Source organism: Oncorhynchus masou, chromosome 25, assembly GCF_036934945.1.
Source record: "Oncorhynchus masou masou isolate Uvic2021 chromosome 25, UVic_Omas_1.1, whole genome shotgun sequence".
Classification (NCBI taxonomy): Eukaryota; Metazoa; Chordata; class Actinopteri; order Salmoniformes; family Salmonidae; genus Oncorhynchus; species Oncorhynchus masou.
The window spans coordinates 30633467-30656829 of NC_088236.1; the positions used below are offsets into that span (position 1 = coordinate 30633467).

The following is a 23363-nucleotide window of genomic DNA, read 5'->3' on the forward strand; positions in this document are numbered from 1 at the left end:
TTGGGTGAGTTTTTTCTCTCACCTTTAGTAGACTCGTTTCACTGCCAAAAATAAAATTAATCCATCTCGTGTTCAGCGAAGTAAACACAATGTCAAATACAGGTAGCCTAGTAGTTAGAGCGTTGGACTCGTAATTGAAAGGGTGTACGATCGAATCCCCGAGCTGACAAGGTAAATATCTGTCATTCTGCCCGTGAACAAGGTGCAGAACCATTATTGAAAATCATAATTTGTTCTTAACTGACCTGCCTAGTTAAATAAATAAATACGATTTTAAATTACATCCAATCACATGAACTGTTACTCTCTCACGGGACTTCCACTAACAGTCAGTATGTAGCCAAACGTAGCTGCTGCTCATGTTGGTATCTGTACTGATGGCGCAAAAGCCATGACAGGGAGACTGGAGTGGTAACGCGTGTGCAAGCAGTTACTCCCGACGCCACTTGGGTACACTGCATCATCCACCCGAGAGGCTCTTGATGCCAAGCCTGACAGTTTGAAAGATGTTTTGGACACTACAGTAAATGTGGTTAACTTTGTTAAAGCAAGGTCCCTGAACTCATGTATTTTCTGCACTATGCAATGATATGGGCAGCGACCATGTAACGCTTTTACAACATACAGAAGTGAGCTGGTTATCAAGGGGCAAAGTATTGACACGTTTTCTTTACTGACCATACTTTTCACTTGTCTGACCGGTGCACAACTGAGCAAGAGGACAAGTACATTCGTGTCTAGTTTGAGAAACGGGCGCCTCACACATCAACAGGCAGCTTCATTAAATAGTACCCGCAAAACACCAGTCTCGAAGTCAACAGTGAAGATGCGACTCCGGGAGGCTGGGTTCTTTTCCCCAATCTTAATATTTTATTTTTATTGGCCAGCCTGAGATATGGCTTTTTCTTAACAACTCTGCCTAGAAGCCCAGCATCCCGGAGTCGCCTCTTCACGGTTAACGTTGAGACTGGTGTTTTGTGGGTACTATTTAATGAAGCTGCCAGTTGAGGACTTGTGAGGCATCCGTTTCTCAAACTTGACACTCTAATGTACTTGTCCTCTTGCTCAGTTGTGCACCGGGGTCTCCCACTCTTTCTATACTGGTTAGACAGTTTGCGCTTTTCTGTGAAGGGAGTAGTACATAGCGTTGTACGAGATCTTCAGATTCTTGGCAATTTCTCGCATGAAATAGCCTTAATTTCTCAGAACAAGAATAGACTGACGAGTTTCAGAAGAAAGGTCTTTGTATCTGGACATTTTGAGCCTGTAATCGAACCCACAAATACTGTTGTTCCAGATACTCAACTAGTCTTAAGAAGACCAGTTTTATTGCTTCTTTAATCAGAACAACAGTTTTCAGCTGTGCTAACATAATTGCAAAAGGGTTTTCTAATTATCAATTAGCCATTTTAAAATTATCAACTTGGATTAGCTAACACAACGTGTCATTGGAACACAGGAGTGATGGTTGCTGATAATGGGCCTATGTACGCCTATGTAGATATTCCATTAAATCAGCAGTTTCCTGCTACAATAGTCATTTACAACAGTCTATACTGTATTTCTGACAAATGGTGTTATTTTAATGGACAGCAAATATGCTTTCTTTCAAAAACAAGGACATTTCTAAATACCCCAAACTTTTGAATGGTAGTGTATGTATGCACAGTTGAAGTCAGAAGTTCACATACACCTTAGCAAAATACATTTAAACTCGGTTTTTCACAATTCCTGACATTTAATCCAAGTAAAAATTCCCTGTTTTAGGTCAGTTAGGATCACCACTTTATTTTAAGAATGTGAAATGTCAGAATAATTGTAGAGTGATTTATTTCAGCTTGTTCATCCTGTTCCCAGTGGATCAGAAGTTTACTTCCACGCAATTAGTACTTGGTAGCATTGCCTTTAAATTATTTAACTTGGGTGAAATATTTCGGGTAGTCTTCCACAAGCTTCCCACAATAAGTTGGGTGAATTTTGGCCCATTCCTCCTGACAGAGCTGGTGTAACTGAGTCAGGTTTACAGGCTTCCTTACTCGCACATGCTTTTTCAGTTCTGCCAAAAAAATAATGTTCTATAGGATTGAGGTCAGGGCTTTGTGATGGCCACTCCAATACCTTGACTTTGTTGTCCTTAAGCCATTTTGCTACAACCTTGGAAGTATGCTTGGGGTCATTGTCCATTTGAAGACCCATTTGTGACCAAGCTTTAACTTCCTGACTGATGTCTTGAGATGTTGCTTCAATATATCCACAATTTTAATTTCTCATGATTCCATCTATTTTGTGAAGTGCACCAGTCTCCCCTCCGACAACGCACCCCCACAACATGATGCTGCCACCCCCGTGCTTTACGGTTGGGATGGTGTTCTTCAGCTTGCAAGCATCCCCCTTTTTTCTCCAAACAAAACGATGGTCATTATGGTCAAACAGTTCTATTTTTGTGTCATCAGACCAGAGGACATTTTTTTGCCCCCATGTGCAGTTGCAAACCATTGTCTGGCTTTTTTTAATAGTGGTTTTGGAGCAGTGGCTTCTTCCTTGCTGAGCAGCATTTCAGGTTATGTCGATATAGGACTCGTTTTACTATGGATATTAATACTTTTGTACCTGTTTCCTCCAGCATCTTTACAAGATCCTTTGCTGTTGTTCTGGGATGGATTTTCACTTTTTGCACCAAAGTACATTAATCTCTAGGTGACAAAACGCATCTCCTTCCTGAGCAATATGACTGCTGCTTGGTCCCATGGTGTTTGTACTTGCGTACTATTGTTAGTACAAATGAACGTGTTACCTTCAGGCATTTGGAAATTGCTCCCAAGGATGAACCAGACTTGTGGATGTCTAAAAAAAAAAAATAAATCTGAGGCCTTGACTGTTGTTCTTTCGATTTTCCCATGGTGTCAAGCAAAGAGGCACTGACTTTGAAGGTAGGCCTTGAAATACATCCACAGGTACACCTCAAATTCACTCAAATGATGTCAATTAGCCTATTAGAAGCTTCTAAAGTCATGACATAATTTTCTGGATTTTTCCAAGCTGTTTAAAGGAACAGTCAATTTAGTGTATGTAAACCTCTGACCCACTGGAATTGTGATGCAGTGAAATATTCTGTCTGTAAACAATTGTTGGAAAAATTACTTGTGTCATGCACAAAGTAGATGTTCTAACCGACTTGCCAAAACGATTGTTTGTTAACAAGACTTTTGTGGAGTGGTTGAAAATCGAGTTTTAATGACTCCAACCTAACAGGCTGTGTTATCAGGGTTAGATCAATTTTGTTACTAATATCAGAGATTAGGGATGTTTCTACTTTGGGTCTGTAAAACCATTTTTTGGAACATAAACAATAATAAGCTTATCTAGAACGCTTGGCCCCACTCTACATCCTGCTGTAGCTACCCCATATAACTCAACATGTAAAGTTTATTTTACAAGCAGAAAAGTTAACAAGTTAACAAGTTAAAAGTCTACTTTGAGACAAAAATTGGGGTTGCATGTAGCCTAGTCAGTGTATGGAAAAGAAAAACAGTATATACATTACTTGCATAAATGGTACAGAAAGAGTACTGTAAACATGACCAGTTTCACGTCAATGTTCCATCAGAGGGCGCCTAGTCAGAGTGGATGAGGTGGAATGTTCTGTCAGAGATGTCTCTGGTTTTGTTCATGTTATGAGACGAGTTTCCTGTGTGCTGAGCGCTCATTCAGAAGTGATTATATTCTACTTCCTCCATAAAGTAGCTTGGACGGGCGTTTCACAGCTAGCGCAAGTGTTTGAGCGAAAGAAAGATGGCAGTGAACTTAAGTAAAAACGGAATTTCCCTGACAAATGCTTACAAAGAGGTTGTAGATGAGAAATCCAACACCAACTGGTAAGGACCGTAGCTAGCTTTAATTGCCTCGCCATAACATGTTGCATCCGCTATGTTTAAGTAGCTAGCTCCCTAGCTAACTTAGCTATCATCAGTTAACTAGCTCGCTAGTTGTGCAATGAAAATGAATTGTGTTACAACGAAGCAGTATGATGATTATTGCCATGTTTCGTCGAGGTAAATCTGATGACCTTGTAGTCTGGCAATTTCCTTAGCTCGTTGAGTAGCTATCTAACGTTAGCTAATTAGTTAATGATGGTGCTATATAACATGACTAAGCCTATTTGAGTTACCTGTTTTATTTTATTTTATTGGACTCATTCACATTGCAATGCCTAAACTTGTATGCAGCTAACTCATTTGGCTAATGTTAGCTAGCTACAGTAGCTAGTTAGTCCGAATTTGTACTAGAGAAAATACGTTTCTGGAGCATCAAGTTAATTTTCTGTGTCACTTCAAATAAAACCTGTTGGTGTTTAAAGATTACCTTAATTGACCTGCTTTAGTTGTCAAGACGGTTTATCAAACCCAGAGGGTTTTAGTCTAAGCACACATCCTGTTGCTGAATTAAAAGTTATTTAGCTCAACCATGGCATAGGGACCAGACTTGGCTAACTAAAAGAGGAAGCTCTCATAAGTGTTTTTAGACATTTCTCACCATATAATTACACCGAACAAAAATAAACGCAACATGCAACAATTTCAAAGATTTTACTGAGTCTCAGTTCAAAAATAATTTAAATGAACTCATTCGGCCCTAAGCTATGAATTTCACATGCCTGGGAATATAGGTATGCATCTGTTAGTCACAGATACCTTTAAAAAAAAATGTAGGGGCATGGATCAGAACCAGGTGTGACCACTATTTGTCTCATGCAGCGTGACACATCTCATTTGCATAGAGTTGAAAAGGCTGTTGATTGTGGAATGTTGTTCCACTCCTCTTCAATGGCTGTGTGAAGTTGCTGATATTGGCTGGAACTTGAACATGCTGTTGTACAAGTCGATGCAGAGCATGCCAAACATGCTCAATGGTTGACATGTCTAGTGAGTATGAAACAATGGGGTCATTTTAAGCTTCCAGTAATTGTGTACAGGGCTGTGCATTATCATGCTGAAACATGAGAGGATGACTGGCACTACAATGGGCTTCAGGATCTCATGGTATCTATGCATTTAAGTTTCTATCAAATTAAAATGCAATTGTGTTCATTGTCCATAGCTTATGCCTGCCCATACTATAAAGCCACCATGGGGCATTCTGTTCACAACATTGACATCAGCAAACCGCTTGCCCACATGTCGCCATACATGCTGTCTGCCATCTGCCCGGTACAGTTGAAACCGAGATTCATCTGTAAAGAGCACACTTCTCCAGCTTGTCAGTGGCTGTCGAAGGTGAGCATTTGTCCACTGAAGTCGGTTATGACACTTCAGTCAGGTCAAGACCCTGTTGAGGACGACGAGCACACAGATGAGCTTCCCTGAGACGGTTTGACGGTTTGTGCAGAAATAATTTGGTTGTGCAAACCCACAGTTTCATCAGCTGTCCGAATGGTTGGTCTCAGATGATGACGCAGGTGAAGAAGTTGAATGTGGAGGTCCTGATCTGGCGTGGTTACATGTGAGGTCGGTTGGATGTATGCCAAATTCTCTAAAATGACGTTGGAGGTGACTTATGGTAGAGAAATGAACATTAAATTCTCTGGCAACAGCTCTGGTGGACATTCCTGCAGTCAGTATGCCAATTGCACGCTCCCTCAGCTTTAGGCATCTGTGGTATTGTGATACAACTGCACATTTTTTTAAGTTCTATTTTATTGTCCCCAGCACAAAGTGCACTTGTAATGATCATGCTATTTAATCAGCTTCTTGATATGCTACACCTATTAGGTAGATGGATTATCTTGGCAAAGGAGAAATGCTCACTAACGGGGATGTAAAGAAAATTGTGCATAACTTTTAAAGCAATAAGCATTTTGTGAGTATGGAACATTTCTGGGATATTTCAGCTCATGAAACATGGGACCAACACTTTACATATTTTTGTTTGGTATACATAGCTCAACAAAAGCTCTACATTTTGCACACTAGATTGCACTAAGCTGAAATCGCTGTGCCATTTCCTGTTTGTTCAAATTCTAATAGTTTGCCTAATTTCAGTATATGTGACAAAACAAGCAAGTATAGTGTACCATCTAAACCGAAAATATAGTATTTTCAGCTCTTTGAAGCTGATGTACAAAACTGAAAGTAAAAGATGCAAAAATTAAACTTAAGAACGGGAAGCATAGAAATGACTCACATAGACCACTGCGCCACTATGGAGTCTAAGGCACTGCATTGCGGTGCTTGAGGCATCTTTTTAAAGAACCGGTTTGATCCCAGGCTGTGTCGAGACCGGGAGACCAATGAGGCGGTGCACAATTGGCCCCGCATCACCCGGGTTAGGGGAGGGTTTGGCTGGCTGGGATGTACTTGTCCCATTGCGCTCTAGCAACTCCTGTGGAGGGCCTCGCACATGCACGCTGATTTCGGTTGCCAGTTGTATGGTGTTTCCTCTAACACATTGGTGCGGCTGGCTTCCAGGTTAAGAGATCAGTGTCAAGAAGCAGTGCGGCTTGGCAGCGTTGTGTTTCAGAGGATGTATGGCTCTCGACCTTCGCCTCTGTACGGGAGTTGCCGCGATGGGACAAGACTGTAACTACCAATTTGGCTATCATGAAATGGAACAGATCTACCGCTTCTTTGACTTGCTTTCAATGAGGATGATAGATCTATCTCACTTTTCAATGTGAATTTGGTGGGTCACCCAAAAAGTTACATATTGCAGCTTTAATGGTTCCGATCCGAAGTTATGCCGTTCAATCAAGTGTCATGTTTTGAGTAAGGCACATCACTTAGCCAGGTTGCTTCAGGATGCTATTCTGCAATAGCTTGCCAAGTTTGGTTGTGAATACTGATGCTGACAGTCTATTTAAACTGCTTATTAGGCTACCAATGTACAATTTTGCAATGGTTGTGTGATCCTGTAACCTGGCGTTCTTCTCTGCAGGGCCTTGTTCACCTACGAGGGGAACACTAATGATATACGATTGGCAGAGAAGGGAGGTGAGTGTGGTAGACAGAATCCAAGAAAGGCTCCAACATATAAATGTATTCTGTCTGGTATCGAGTCTGCAATGTTGTCTGAGATCATCACCCTCACTTAAGGTGTACCACTGAATTGCTCTCAAAGCACAGTAAGGCAATTTAAAAGATGCAAGCAAAGGTAAATGTTAATCTTTTGCAGTAGTGACACATTTTTATTGTTTGGGTAAGTCTCTCAGACAGTTTTCTTTCAGAAGATAACTATTTGCATATGTGAAAAGAAAGATAACCAAGCATGTGTAATATAGTAGGAGAAAACATTTATATTTTAGTCATTTAGCAGGCGCTCTTATCCAGAGCGACTTAGTTAGTGCATTCATTTTAAGGTAGCAAGGTGAGATGACCACATGTCAGTCATAGTAAGTTGGCAAAAAATGTCCTCAAATTAGCTATCATTAAGTAGAAAGTGTACCCAATCGTGCTTTAGCCAAGATTGAAAAATAAGAAAATCAGCTGCTTGACTGAGGTACATGAAAATCCCAAAAAAGAATCCTTGCCCCAGGACACTTCAACAGGTGACTACAGGAACATAAAGAAAATGAGCACTGTTTCTGCATAGATCTGATAATTAATTGACGTGGTATACGAAAAGGCTTATGCTGGTGTATCCGCCTTTTCGGAGGGCAGGAGGATTAATCAAGATACTTACAACTATGGTTGCAAAGGGTTGGAAAATTTGCAGTAAAATTCCGGCCTGGAATTTGGGGAATTTTGTAAAAAATTCATCAAAAAAAGTTAGCTTATAACAACAGTGAACCTTTTTTTTGTTGGATACACAAGGCAATTCTAGGTCTTGTGCCATATTTTGGTTAAACTATCCCCAATTCAATGGAATTGCAACCCTCTGCATGCACAGTGCATTCTTCCATCACATGTACAGCTGATTCTCAAGATCTTGCACACTGAGATGCTATTGAGCCCACACTACTACACTGTCTGAGCCAAGGACTGCATGCTTTCTGGTAAGTTTTGATTACAATACTGGGTGGGGTGAATATATTTTATATGACATGCATGATTTTTTTTGCATGTCATAAATAGTAGCCTACAGCAAAGTGTGTTTAAATAATTTCTAACTTGTTAACAATTTCTGATGGTTAGTTTTTGCTACCATGTGGGTTTTAGATTGCTTGAGCCTGCTAATTGAGGAGTGTTAATTCACCTGTTTCCATATATGTTTCATTTTAAAACATTTTGCAAAGGAGTTGTTTAATCTAACTGCTTAACTATTTATCTGCATATGGAATTGTATTCAGGGTTTTTTCACTCATTATTTTCATAATCTTTACAGGAAAATGCTGCGGCACCATCTGATGTGGAGACATTTCACTACAGCTAATGTAGAAGGAAAAGCTGTGTACATTTGCAAACACTGTGCCAACTCGTATGTGAAGAATGCAAGAAAGATGCTGCATCATCTGGCCAAGTGCATCAAATTCCCTCAGTTCTCACAACAAGCGACCTCTGACAAAAGTCCCTCTACTCCTATTTGAGGTGAAAAGGATGAATCAGACACTTTATCGATAGCAACAGCTCATGGTCCTCCTAAAATCGGCATTTTTCTTTTCACTCAATGGAGGAACGTAGTCAGAAATGCTGATGAATGTCTTGCTTGAGCCGTGTATGCAACTGGTTCACCTCTGCTCACAGGCATGGTGTATTGGAAGAGATTTCTGAATATTCTTTGCCCAGCATACACCCCTCCAACCAGACATGCGTTATCTACTCATTTTCTGGATGCAGAGTTCAACAGGGTTCAAGTGAAGGTCAAGCAAATCATAGAGAAAGCAGACTGTATTGCAATCATCTCTGGTGGGTGGTCAAATGGTCATGGACAAGGAATAATTAACTACATCATCTCCAAAACTAACCAGTATTCTACAAGCGCACAGACACAAGGGACAATAGACACACCGGTCTCGACATTGCAGATGAGCTGAAGGCAGTTATCAATAACCTTGGACCACAGAAGGTATTTCCACTGGTGACAGACAATGCTGCGAACATGAAGGCTGCTTGGTCTAAAGTGGAGGAGTCCTACCCTCACATCACACCCATTGAATCTGCTCCTCTAGGACATCATGGCACTGAAAACAATGGATGCACTCTACAAGAGAGCCAAGAAAATGGTTAGGTATGTGAAGGGTCATCAAGTTATAGCAGCAATCTACCTCACCAAGCAAAGTGAGAAGAATAAGAGCACCACATTGAAGCGGCCCAGCAACACCCATTAGGGTGGTGGTGTCATGTTTGACAGTCCTGGAGGGGAAGGCGTCTCTCCAAGAAATGGTCATATCATAGTCTGTCGATATGGACAGGCCCATCAAGATGGATGATGTATTTTGGGAGAGAGTGGTAAGCAGCCTGAAATCCTGAAACCTATAGCAGTAGCCATTGTACGGATTGAGGGAGACAATGCCATCCTTGTGATGTTCAGAATCTGCTTGCATATGTAAGAGAAGAAATTCCAACTGCCCTGCCCACTTCACTGTTGCTCCAAGCAGTGGAAACTGCAGTTCTGAAATGCATCAAAAAGCGTGAAGACTTCTGCCTGAAGCCCATACACGCCGCAGCGTACATGTTGGACCCCAAGTATGCTGGCAAGAGCATCCTGTCATGTGCAGAGATCAACAAGGCCTATGGTGTCACTTCATTTCATGAAGCTGCCAGTTGAGGACTTGAGATGTCTGTTTCTCAAACTAGACACTAATGTACTTGTTCTCTTGCTCAGTTGTGCACCGGGGCCTCCCAGTCTTTCCATTCTGTTTGGAGCCAGTTAGTGCTGTTCTGTGAAGGGAGTACTCCACAGCGTTGCACAAGATCTTCAGTTTTTGGTAATTTCTTGCATGGAATAGCCTTCATTTCTCAGAACAAGAATAGACTGATGAGTGTCAGATGATTATTTAGCCTTTTTTTAAATGATCAACTTGGATTAGCTAACACAACGTGCTATTGGAACACAGGAGTGATGGTCATGATAATGGGCCTACGTTGCTATTCCAATAAAAATCAGCAGTTTCCAGCTACAATACAATACATTAACAATGTCTATACTGTATTTCTGATTAATTGTGTTATTTTAATGGACAACAAATGTGCTTTTCTTTAATAGACTTGACTTTCTAAGTGACCCCAAACTTTTGAATGCTAGTGTATGTTGAAAATGTTTTTGGGAGATGTGACTGATCATTCAATATTCCCTTTCTTTTGTTGTTCAGTGAAATCATCCCATGTGAATAGTCAACTCATTTAATTAAAAGTTAAAATTGTAACTTTTTTTCCCTATTGGAAGGATTTAATCATTTGCAATTATGTCTACTTATGATTAAGGTCAAATGTTTGTTTCTGTTGCCATATGGTAAATATATCCAATGCAAAAAAAAACATATACATTTAAATGGTATTAATTCCCATGGAAAGTTTCCACCTCTGAATATTCCACAAAATCTGCAACCCTACTTACAACACACACTGTCAAAAATAGAGCATGTTGAGAAAGGGTGCCATTTGCCATATATTGTGTACATAATGTAGGCTATACACAGTCATGTACATGAGAGACTTTGCATAGAACATCAATTCTACAATGTTCCTGATACTGGTGTTTTCAGATGGTGGACTGGAGGAACTGGTGGAGGAACTTAGCAGCGGTAAAATAATGTACGCTTTCTGTCGTGTCGAGGACCCAAACTCTGGCCTGTGCAAATACGTCCTGATCAACTGGGTGAGTGCTGTACTACACTCCCTTTTCTTCCAAAGGTGGCACTCCTCTGTATTTTGTAAATCATGTTGTCAAGTTGAATGAATCCTATGAGTATTTGTGTTTCAGACTGGAGAGGGTGTGAAAGACGCCAGGAAAGGACTATGTGCCAATCATGTCAGCTCCATAGCTAATTTTCTCAAGGTAATATAATTTGGCATGGTTTAGACCACTCTAACTCTGGACCTCGAAGCCAATTCCAATGCATTTTTAAAATTATTCCCTTCAAATTAGGGACTGATTTAGACCTGGGACACCAGGTGTGTGCAATTCATTATCAGGTAGAACCGAACCAGCAGGCTCCGGACCTCATAGGCTAATAGTTGAGTACCCCTGGTCTAGGCATTTTCTCCATACAGACTGCTTATGTTTAGTTAATGATCAAAATCAACTACTTTTGGTCATGTAGTGTAATTCTGTAGTATGTGGACACCTGCTCATTGAACATCTCATTCCCAAATCATGGACATTGATGGAGTTGGTCTCCCCTTTCATGCTATATCAGCCTCCACTCTTCTCGGAAGGATTTCCACTAGATGTTGGAACATTGCTGAGGGAACTTGCTTCCATTCAACCACGAGCATTGGTGGGGCCGGTTACTGATGTTGGACGATTGGGCCTAGCTCGCAGTTGGTGTTCCAATTAATCCTAAAGGTGTTCAATCGGGTTGAGGTCAGGGCTCTGCAGGCCAGTCAAGTTCTTCCACACTGACCTCGACAAATAATTTCTGTATGGACATCGCTTTGTGCACGGATTGTCATGCTGAAACAGGAAAAGGCCTTCCCCAAACTGTTGCCACAAAGTTGGAAGCACAGAATCATCTAGAATGTCATTGTATGCTGTAGCGTTATGATTTCCGTTCACTGGAACGAAGGGGCCCGAACCAAGAAAAACAGCCCCGGACCATTATTCCCCATCCATCAAACTTTACAGTTGGCACTATGCTTTGGGGCAGGTAGCATTCTCCTGGTATCTGCCAAACCCAGATTTGTCCGTCGAACTGCCAGATGGTGAAGCATGATTCATCACTCCAGAGAATGCATTTCCACTGCTCCAGAGTCCAATGGCGGTGAGCTTTACACCACTCTAGCCGACATCATGCGCAATGCCAAGCGATCTTAGGCTTGTGTGCGGCTGCTCGGCCTTGGAAACTCATTTCATGAAGCTCCCAACGAACAGTTATTTTGCTGACGTTGCTCCCAGAGGCCGTTTGGAACTCTGTAGTGAGTGTTTCCACCGAGGACAGATGATTTTTACGAGCTTCAGCACTTGGCTGTCACTTTTATGTGAGATTGTGTGGCCTACCACCTCGTGGATGAACCATTGTTGATCCTAGACGTTTCCACTTCACAACAGCACTTACAGTTGAGTGGGTCAGCTCTAGCAGGGCAGAAATGTGACGAGCTGACTAGTTGGAAAGGTGGCATCCTGTGACGGTGCCACGTAGAAAGTCTGAGCTCTTCAGTAAAGCCATTCAACTCCATTGTCAAACATTGGCAGTATTCATGGCTGTGTCCTCCAATTTTATACACCTGTCAGCAATGGGTGTGGCTGAAATAGTCTAATCCACTAATTTGAAGGGGCGTCAACATACATTTGTGCATATATAGTGTATTTATGTGTACACTTGCAATACTAACCTCAACAGGACATGAAATTAAGAACAATTGCAGGATTGGTTGAGGTTTCTGAATCAGCTCTTGAAGTGGTCTGTTATCAGTTGTTATCATGAAAGTCACCTTGCTAACTGCATGTCAACAAATGCTATGGGTGGTGGCTGTCAGATATCAAATATCCCTCCTATGGACAGCTCTTTCATGGCCTTATCTGTCTGTAATGTGTGACGCGTTTGTTTGTAGCTAAAATGTCTGCTGTAACTCCAGGGAGCCCATGTCACAATAAACGCCCGTGCAGAGGAGGATGTGGAACCTGAGGCTATTATGCAAAAGGTGGCCAAGGCCTCAGGGGCCAACTACAGCTTCCACAAAGAGTCCAACAAGTTCCGAGACGCTGGTCCCCAGGGACCTGTGGTACGTACCAAATACATCATCTTATCCTTTTGGTAATTAAAATCAGAACATTTTAGTTATGCATTGAGTTTGTTTCATCTGATGTTAAGTGTCTGTAGATATGTTTTGTACAGGCAGGTTGCACTGTTAGGCAAGTTGCTTTGTGGTCAGATATACTCTCATAGCTAATTTTTTTCGGTTAATAACTTGTCTGCCTGTGGACATTTTTGGTAAGATTCATTGCACAAGGCTGCGGATGAGAGATTCTCAGTGTGGGTTTGTTTCCAACGTGTTGGATGTTGTGACGTGCAGAGCTGGTTGTTTACAATGACTCATGTGCAGTAGAATCCAGGGGCTTAGTTGAGCTCATGATTGTTGGCCAGGGCTGGAACCAGAGAGACCAGGCCAGGACTGGACAGGACAGGCTGTTTAAAGCCAATATGCTGTGTCAGTACAGCATCTAGGTGGGGGGTTGGTGTCTAGGAGTGCCAATTAGTTTTTTGTTGTGTTTAACTAACGCTTGTATTTTGTTGTGACAGGGCTCTGTGTATCAGAAGACCAACGCCATGTCTGAAATCAAACGGACCAATAAAGATAACTTCTGGGCGCAGGCAGAGGTGAGTCAGCCCCAACACCTTACTCCCACTACAGGGACTCCACGGTGCCCCACTCCCAGAGTGCAAAGAACCTTGGCGTGGCTCCAGCAGGTTAATGCTCTACAACATCCATAGAGTATGACCCTACCTCACACAGGAATGGCGCAGGTCCTAATCCAGGCACTTGTCATATCCCATGTAGAATACTGCAACTAATTCGCTGTTGGCTGGGCTCCCTGCTTGTGCCATCAACCTTCCTAAGTTCTCCATGTCGCCACGCTCCTCCACACACGCCACTGGTGTCCAGTCGACGCTTGCGTCATCTTCCAGACCCTGGTACTTGCCTACAGAGCAGCAATGTGAAGCCCCTCCTTACCTTCAAGATATGCTCAAACACTATATCCCAAACCGAGCACGCCACCTCTAGTCTCTTGGCCCTCCCACCCCTACAGGAGGGCAGCTCCCACTCAGCCAGGCACAACTCTTCTCTGTCCTGGCATCCCAATGGTGGAACAAGCTTCCCCCTAAACTAAGGACAGCGGAGTCCCTGCCCATCTTCTGAAAACGTTTGAAAACCTACCTCTGAAGAGTATCTTAAATAACTCGTTGCTTTTTCTACTTGCACTGACTTTGCTCTTGAGGGAAAATGTACTTGATACGATTGTGATGTTGTCTCACTTAGTTATCTTAAGATGAATGAACTATTTGTGAGTCGCTCTGGATAAGAGCGTCTGCTGAATTACAAAAATGTACATTTAAATGTAAGTACTGGTTAGATTTGCTTGTGTTGCTCAGCTTGTTCTGATGAAATAGTCCTTTATGACAGTGAATACCCTAACCTGGTCTCGTGTTCTGTGTATTTCAGAAAGATGAGGAGAAGCGGCAGCGGGAGGAGCGCAGCAAGGCAGATGAAGAGCGCCACAAGCTGGAGAAAGATCGGAAGGATCGAGAGGCCAAAGAGGCAACGCTCAGAGAGAAGAAAGACAAGGAGAGGGCCTCTATGATTGACCAGCAGAAGTGAGTAAAATGGTGGTTAGTTAACTTAGCTGGAGGTAGTTATCTTATCGAGTTGACCTTATTAAGACAGCCAGGTTTCCATTAAGTCTGCTTTTCCCATTTGTTTAACAGGAAGTACCAGCAGCAGCAGGAAGCTGAGAGCAGAGACAATGAAAAACAACAATGGGTGAGTTGTCTGCTGACTCACAGCAGGACAGGCCGGCTGACTGAGGAGAATTCAAATCAAATCCGCTATGTTTAACTGGTGTTTCATCCTCATGTAGGGGGCAGCAGATCCGTTTATGCAACATGCACCCTGCCAGAACTGGGTTCAAATACATGTGTATTTGTTATTTAAATAGGCCTACATATTTTCAAATAATGTAGCCTTACTCATTTACTTCTATTGGAAGTAAATATATAAATAGCCTACTATTTAAATGCATCTTTAAATACCTGGGTTAAAAGCATGGGAGTGTATTTGAGTCAGTATATTTTAAAATACATGTCAATACTTTCCAAGTGTATTTGCAAATGCATTCAAATATTGAACTATTAGTTTTTTTTCCCAAAAAAATATCGGAACACTTTCTTTGAAATGTATATAAAAGTAATTGAGATATTTGAACTCAGGTCTGCACCCCACCTAAATGATCTGTTTTAAATGTGAAGGCACACATTTAGGACGTAAGTATAAATCAAGAACAAACACAACCGGTAGGTGTAGCCTCGTGAGTAGTGTTGCATTATGTGTGGTGCATCATCAGGAGGAGCAGGAGAAGGACTTCCAGGCAGCTCAGAAGAAAGGGATGAAGCGTGGTGAATCTGTAGAGAAAGCCAATGTGAGTTAACTGTGGCCCCCTGTAGGTTTAATTATTGTTTAAAGGTTCCCTATACCCTGTGACTCAGAACCCTCTGTTTCCTGCTTCCCTTTCCATTGACACAACCAAATCTGCTCCTTGCTTGAATCTGAACTCCCCATAGCTTCACTTAACTTCATTTTCCTGTTGTACATTCTTTCTGCTCTACTACCATTTACTGTGGTCATGACTTCTCATCTTTGAACATCATTCAGAACACCTTTATGCATACAGTAGATGGTATTGTTCCCTTTTAATAAAGAACACATCTGGAATGTTGCTATGGCTATACAATACCCAGTGTGTCTGTTTGACCACATGGTGTGTTTCAGGAGGCGGCCTCCCTGATCTCTCAGCGCTCTATGAACCCCAGAGAGATGTTCAAGCAGAGAGAGAAGGGCATGTCCCCCAGCACTACAGACACCCCTGCTGCTGCCCACACCCCTGCCAGCCCCCAGCCAGGTATGCCACCAATTCAATACAACTCTTTGCTTTTTATATACATAGTGTAGTTCTTAAAATTGTTTTTTTCCATGAGTGTTTCCTAGCTGGGCTTTCTAGCTCTGTCAGGTGGGGATGTGGTCTTGCAGCGAGATCACGGGATTGTCTGGGCCATGTTGAAACATGCAGGAGGAGAATCTTGTCGCATTACTCTGCCTTCATCAACTTTAACTCATTGTCTCGTATCACATCTTGTCTCTAGTCCACATCTGCTTTGTGTTGTCTCTGCTCTGCTGGGTAACCTTCCCGGCCAACCTGTCTGTCTGCTCTGGTGTGTGTTTCTCAGGGCGTTTGAACAGCCCTTTTCTCTCTAAGCAACCATGCGAACCCGAGCCGTCCCGCTTGCCCCTGCGCCAAGCCTCCCCTCTGCCCACAGGCTCCGCCTCTCCTGTCCCTGCTGCAGGTCTGAGTTCACTCATACTGCTGACACAAACTGACCCTTTCCCAACACACACACACATACTTCACATGCAGGTGACTGAGTGACATACAATTGCTATGTTTGTGATTTGGTCAAATACCTACCTGATGCTACTCGCTTTAAATCCATCAATCTAAATGATTGACCTGATGCTACTCCCTTTCATCTCTTGTTATTTCAATTTAACATCACCCTCATGGCTCATAGGCCATGTCCATCATTAGATCACTGTACATCATCAATCTCATTCAGTGTCTTGTTGTTTTCCATGACACTTGACAGATGGTTTTATAATTATTCCGTGTCTGAATATTTGAGTGCATGCATTAGTATGTTTGTACACTGTGTGTATCTGTGCTTGTATATCATTTGTGTGTCATAATTGTGTCATAATAAGAACCCAGTGTGGATGAGCCCGTTGTGGATGAATCCACTCCCAGTGTGGGTGAGCCATCCCAATCTGAGTGCTTAGATGAGCAGGATGCAACCCCTGAGGATCAGTGGCAAGATGAAGGTGGGCCCTGCTCCCCACACACCTCAGTCTGAACACACAACAGTCCGATTCATCTGTGTTTCATCATGACCCTTTCTCTGGACACATTTCATAATTACTTTGTACTCTGGATCCCTGGTGTTGCTGCTTCCACCTGTTGGTAGAGAGGTATTCCTTTTTGGATAAAGACAATTTACTTTTCTGTTTCAGTAAAGGCAACCACAGCTCCCACTGAGCACAACCATGCCACAGAGCCAGCCCAAAACAACCTCTATGAGGAGCCCCCAGAGGTAAATATTTGTCAGCACATGAACATTGAGATTCATTATTTGTAAACAGCAGTAGTATACTTTTTTTTTAAATCAGAAAATCCCTCATCACAGTCATTATTGAAATACCATTTGGACTTTGGTAAAAATTTGCGCTTGGACTTAAATGTGAAGAGCATTCTCAGAGGTATAGCACCCCTTGTTGTTCGCTCAGGTGGAAGAGAACACAAATGAGGTGGCTGCAAAGAAGACGGACCGAGGCGTCTGTGCCAGGGCTCTATACGACTACCAAGCTGGTAAGCATTGTTAGTCACGGCCCACTGACAATTTACAGTAGACACTGCCCACTGAACTGGTTCTCTGTGTGAACAATGTGTAACCGTGATGTATTTCCCATATGGAGAATGTGGGTGAAACTGCTAGATGGAAACTGGCAGTCAGTGAGCAGTGGTTATTACCCTAGGATTTTTTTCAACAACCGTGGCAAATTTGCGGGGGGGGGGGCAGCATGGTTTTAGAGGCACTCTTCTTGGCCCCATTGACAATGTTTCTGTTTTAATGCTAATTTCCTGAAATTCTACACATTTTGCCATGGGGCTGAGAGAAACTGCAGTTTCAAAACTAATTTCCTGAAATTCTACACATTTTGCCATGGGGCTGAGAGAAACTGCAGTTTCAAAACTAATTTCCTGTAATTCTATACTTTGCAATGTCTTATGCCTTGTTTTTATGCTATCTGGGTGACTCAAACAAAATCAATGGGAGCCACATGGCATGACATTTTGGGAATTTATGATTCTCTCGTTTTTATTTTGGTGAGTTCTCAAATATTGTCTTATAAAATAATATATAGGTCCATTATCCTTTCTACATACTTCCTGTTTTTTTAAGTGGGGTTCACGAAATCAGGGAAACATTGGCGACGGAATAGACACCTTACAATAATACAGTAACAGATATCCGAATGGACATGGTGATCTAAGGTATTGCTCTTTTCATTCCACAGCTGATGAGACAGAGATTTCCTTCGATCCTGATGACATCCTCAATGGCATCGAGATGATTGACGAGGGCTGGTGGCGGGGCTATGGCCCAGACGGTCATTTTGGAATGTTCCCAGCCAATTACGTGGAGCTGATCTAAGTCCATACCTTTCCCGCTCACTAGATCAGCATATAGGAGGCAGAAGAGAACCCCCCCCCCCAGAAGAATTCAGCAGTAGGAAAACTGCTAGCTCCAGAACACAGCATGTCAGAAGTAACTCAACAGTGAACTTTTCAGAGTCTATTGCTGAACTGTATCCTTCACATTATGGACCAATGTATGAACAGTGACCAGGGGGTGCTCAAATCTATCCCCGTTGATAAGAGAAATTTCATTTATGTTGTGAGAACTTAGGTGGCATTGTTTAGGTTTTGATGAAATCCCAAACTGAATCTCTTCTGTGATGCAGTAAATTGTCAGCCTTTTTTTAAAATGTTTCAATTCAAGATTCCATTGTGAACATTAATAGCACTTGTACATCACATATCTTAAAAAGTGAAGCCAGTTTTGTTCCAGATGTACTTTTTTTTGTTATTTGTATCATTCACTCATGTCATGTTCAGGATAATAACATTTCATAGCTCGCATAACGGTACCAAATATATATTTTTTGCCTTTTCCTCAGACTGACATTTTATGTGAGTTTGCTTAAGTAATCCTGTGTGAATTTCAAACCATAGTTTGGTATTGCAGTTGAATATTAGAAAACCAAAATGTTCTATATTTGCTGTGCTCTCCTGTGTGGCTGAATTCAAGAAAAGATGGGGGTGAAAATGACACAATCATCATATCCTTGTGCAAAAGTATTATTTTTTTTAAAATATGTAATGATTATGCTACAGAGCTTGTCCCCATACCCACCCTCCCTCTGCCCTCTTTTGCCCCTAGAGAATTTTAATGACTGACTGTTTCAGGGACCAGTTACATGAAACAAGGCATGAGTAATCTTTCCTGTCGTGTTGTTGAATCGTCTTGTCATTATCTGTGTCTTGGGTACAATTTGTCTCTGCTTAACCTGTCTTTCACAGTCCAGCTTTCATCCAAATACAGGTCTGTGAATGGCTGAATTTGGCAGGCTTAAGAGAGCAATGATCAGATGCTGTTATCATGTGAGAGTGCCAAATGAGGGTAAAGGGGTGGGGTGATGATGCTGTCCTCTGGAAAGTGCTTTCTCTCATTCTAATCTGTGTGGAAACTTCCTAACTGTTATGCAACTTCCCTGCTTTTTTAACTTACAATGAAATCATTGCAATAAAAAGTGTGTGGGACATTGTCACTTTAAATAAAGATTAAAAAATGATTAAAAAGGGTCACTGTAATTTCAAGGTGCATGATGTATCCGTTGTCCTTGTTTTTCAAGAGTATATTGTAATGCAAATACTTTCGTCATAATAAAAGAGTTCAAGTAAAATGTGTACAAGTCTTACGGCATCTTTTATAAATGTTGGTTGTGGCGGCAGTAAGTTGATTTAAACATGGGAGGGCAGTAGTAGCTAGCTGAATAGAAAGGAGTGAAAGCATTGGGGACATTCAAGGAGCTGTTTGCAACTGTTGCTACAGTTAGGAGTATCACTTTTAGTCTCATACATAAACCTTAGCTGTGATATATATATTAATTCTATAAGTAGTTTCCTGGAATGAGAACATAAAGGTAACTGCCGGGGATTGTTATTACCTCAGTTTCAGTTTCACATGAACGGACAGTTTTAAGTGAACGTTTTTTTCCCATCGTTTAAGATAAGATCTCACTTTTTTTCCCTCAACTGAAAAGACATGCCTTAAAGCCTCACAATGTGCACTTTCTAAAATTATTAGTTCATCGTGTTACTGAAAATGGCTGAAACTTACAAGAAACCTAAAGTCACACGAAAAATGAAGAACTGAAAGCATAGACCTATATTTGTTTTCTAACAGAATACAAAGTGTAACTAGAAAGGCCATTTGATGGGTTCCAAACCTAGAGACTGTCCTGTGAGTCAAACCCAGAGACTGTGCTGATAAGAATGGCAAAAACAATTCTGAACTGTTTCAGCAGTCTACTGACCCTCTTCACTGAAAGGCTGAGATAAATGTCATGGGATCTTTTACATTGAATTTCTCACTGTAAACGCTCAGTTTAACTTGGTATTAACGTGAATGTCATGTGGCATGCATTATGTCTCTAAGATTTACATGTACAGTGCATTCAGAAAGTTTTCAGACCCCTTGACTTTTTCCACATTGTTGTTACAGCCTTATTCTAAAATGGATTAAACACATTTTTTTGCTCATCAAACTACACACAATACCCTATAATGACAAAGCGAAGAACATATTTTTTTATGACATTTTTACAAATGTAAGACTATGTAAATAAGGTATTTGGATAGTGACACAATTTGCATCATTTTAGCTCTGTACACCACCACAATGGATTTGAAAGGAAACAATCAAGTTGTGCTTTAAGTATAGACTTTCATCTTTAATTGAAGTTTTGTCTTTAATTGAGTTTTGTCAAAATGATTGTATGAACCGTGTAGGAATTACAACCATTACAGTCATTGTGTTAGTATGTTATGTATGTTTGTAATAAATAGTCTGTTATATGTGAAAATGTGTTCGTATTATAAATTGTATTTTAATGTTTAAGGACTTTTGGAAGATTAGTCCAAATGGGGACAAAAAGAGATCCAAATTAAACCAATCAAAAATCAAAATAGACATCACTAGATGCTGGGTTTCTTCTCCGGTGATGCTCTGCCAGGCCTTTACTGCAGCTGTCTTCAGTATCTGCTTGTTCTTGGGGTGTTTTGCTTTCAGTTTTGCCATCAGCAAGTGAAATGTATGCTCAATTGGATTCAGGTCAGGTGATTGACTTGGCCATTGCAGAACATTCCACTTCTTTGCCTTAAAAAAAGTATTGGGTTGCTTTTGCAGTATGCTTCGGGTCATTGGCCATCTGCACTGTGAAGTGCCGTCCTATGAGTTTTGAAGCATTTGGCTGATTCTGAGCAGATAATATAACCCTAAACACTTCAGAATTCACCCTGCTGCTTTTGTCAATAGTCCCCATCAATAAATACAAGGGAACCAGTTCTATTGGCAGCCATACATGCCCACGCCATAACACTACCTCCGCCATGCTTCACAGATGAGGTGGTATGCTTCACAGATGAGGTGGTATGCTTCGGATCATGAGCAGTTCCTTCCCTTCTCCATACTCTTCTCTTCCCGTCATTCTGATAAAAGTTGATCTTTGTCTCACCTGTCCATAGGATGTTGTTCCAGAACTGTACAGGCTTTTTAGATGTTTTTTGGCAAACTAATCTGGTATTCCTCTTTTTTAGGCTTACCATGGTTTACATCTAGTGGTAAACCGTCTGTATTTACTCTGGTGAAGTCTCTTGATTGTTGACTTTGACACAGATACGCCAACCTCCTGGAGGGTATTCTTGATCTGGACAACTGTTGTTAAGGGGTTTTTCTTCACCAGGGAAAGAGTTATTCTGTCATCCACCACTGTTTTTTCTGTGGTCTTCAGGACCTTTTGGTGTTCCTGAGCTCACCAGTGTGTTCTTTCTTTTTAAGAATGTACCAAATAGTTGATTTGGCCACACCTAATGTTTTTGCTATCTCTCTGATGGGTTTGTTTAGATTTTTCAGCCTAATGATGGCCTGCATCACTGGCAGTGACAGCTCTTTGGACTTCATATTGAGGGTTAACAGCAACAGATTCCAAATGCCACACTTGATATCAACTCTAGACCTTTTATCTGCTTACTTTTAAATGAACTAATTAGGAAATAACACACACCTGGGCATGGAACAGCTAAGCAGCCAAATGTCCATTTAGTTTTGGTCCCTTAAAAAGGGGGGGGGACACATATAAGAAGTGTTGTAATTGCTACGCTGTTCACCTGATTTGGATGTAAATACCCTCAAATTAAAGCCCAAAGTCTGCACTTTCAGCTCATATTCATTCAATTCCAATATGCTTTGGTATATGATGTTGTAGACAGCTAAAATAATAATAACTTGGTCAATGTCCAAATATTTATAGACCTGACAGTAAGTATTTAGACTCTCTGCTATAAGACTCGAGAAAGAGCTCAAGTGCATCCTATTTCCATGGATCATCCTTGAGATGTTTCTACAACTTAATTGCAGTCCACCTGTGGTAAATTAAATTGATTGGACATGATTTGGAAAGGCACACACCTGTCTATATAAGGTCCCTCAGTTGACAGTGCATGTCAGAGCAAAAGCCAAACCATGAGGTCGAAGGAGATCGGAGACAGGATTGTGTCAGGGCACAGATCTGGGGAAGGGTAACAAAAAATGTCTGCAGCATTGAAGGTCCCCAAGAACACAATGGCTGCCATCATTCTTAAATGGAAGAAGTTTAGAACCACCAAGACTCTTCCTAGAGCTGGCTGCCTGGCCAAACAGCAATCGGGGGAGAAGGGCCTTGGTCAGGGAGGTGACCAAAAACCACTCTGACAGAGCTCCAGTGTTCCTCTTTGGAGATGGGAGAACCTTCCAGATGGACAACCATCTCTGCAGCACTTCATCAATCAGGCCTTTATGGTAGAGTGGCCAGATGGAAGCCACTCCTCAGTAAAATGCACATGACAGCCCGCTTGGAGTTTGCCAAAAGGCACCTAAAGGACTCTCAGCCCATGAGAAACAAAATTCTCTGGTCTGATGTAACCAAGATGGAACTCTTTGGCCTGAATGCCAAGCGTCACGTCTGGAGGAACCTTGCACCATCCCTACGGTGAAGCATGGTGGTGGCAGCATCATAATGTGGGGAGACTAGTCAGGATCGTGGGAAAGATGAACAGAGCAAAGTACAGAGAGATCCTTGATGAAAACCTGTTCCAGAGCACTCATTACCTCAGACTGGGGCGAAGGTTAACCTTCCAACAGGACAATGACCCTTAGCACACAGCCAAGACAACACAAGGAGTGGCTTCAGGATAAGTCGCTGAATGTCCTTGAGTGGCCCAGCCAGAGCCCGGAATTGAACCATTGAAACTCCCCAAATACAGGTGTGCCAAGCTTGTAGTGTCATGCCCAAGAAGACTCGAGGCTGTTATCGCTGCCAAATGTGCTTCAACAAAGTACTGACTAAAGGGTCTGAATTCTTATGTAAATGTGATATTTCAATTGATTGATTTTTTATACCTTTGCAAAAAAATCTGAAAACCAGTTTTTTTTCTTTGTCATTATGGGGTATTATGTGTAGATGGATGAGGGAAAAAACGATTTAATCAATTTTAGAATTAGGCTGTGATGTAACAAAATGTGGAAAAAGTCAAGGGGTATGAATACTTTCCCAATGCATTGTATCTATTTGAGTTGTATCTATTTGAATGCTATCATGTATGTACAGTTGAAGTCAGAAGTT

The 23363-nt window shown here is 41.6% G+C and overlaps 1 protein-coding gene across 3 annotated transcripts; it reads left to right on the top strand.

Annotated features, from left to right (window-relative positions):
* The first annotated feature begins 3676 nt into the window (after positions 1-3676).
* Positions 3677-19385, top strand: LOC135514096 (drebrin-like protein B). 3 transcript variants are annotated; one of them, XM_064937294.1, is made up of 15 exons: positions 3677-3875; positions 6931-6986; positions 10637-10749; positions 10855-10929; positions 12669-12815; positions 13334-13411; positions 14256-14407; positions 14519-14573; positions 15154-15228; positions 15579-15708; positions 16034-16150; positions 16566-16682; positions 16872-16951; positions 17145-17226; positions 17937-19385. In XM_064937294.1, the coding sequence occupies exons 1-15, from the start codon at positions 3793-3795 to the stop codon at positions 18071-18073; spliced, it is 1497 nt and encodes a 498-aa protein (XP_064793366.1). In that variant the 5' UTR covers positions 3677-3792; the 3' UTR covers positions 18074-19385. The 3 variants fall into 3 exon arrangements, with proteins under 3 accessions (XP_064793366.1, XP_064793368.1, XP_064793367.1); XM_064937295.1 differs by lacking the exon at positions 16034-16150 and having other exon boundaries at positions 3679-3875; XM_064937296.1 differs by lacking the exons at positions 16034-16150; positions 16566-16682 and having other exon boundaries at positions 3678-3875.
* Positions 19386-23363: the final 3978 nt, after the last annotated feature.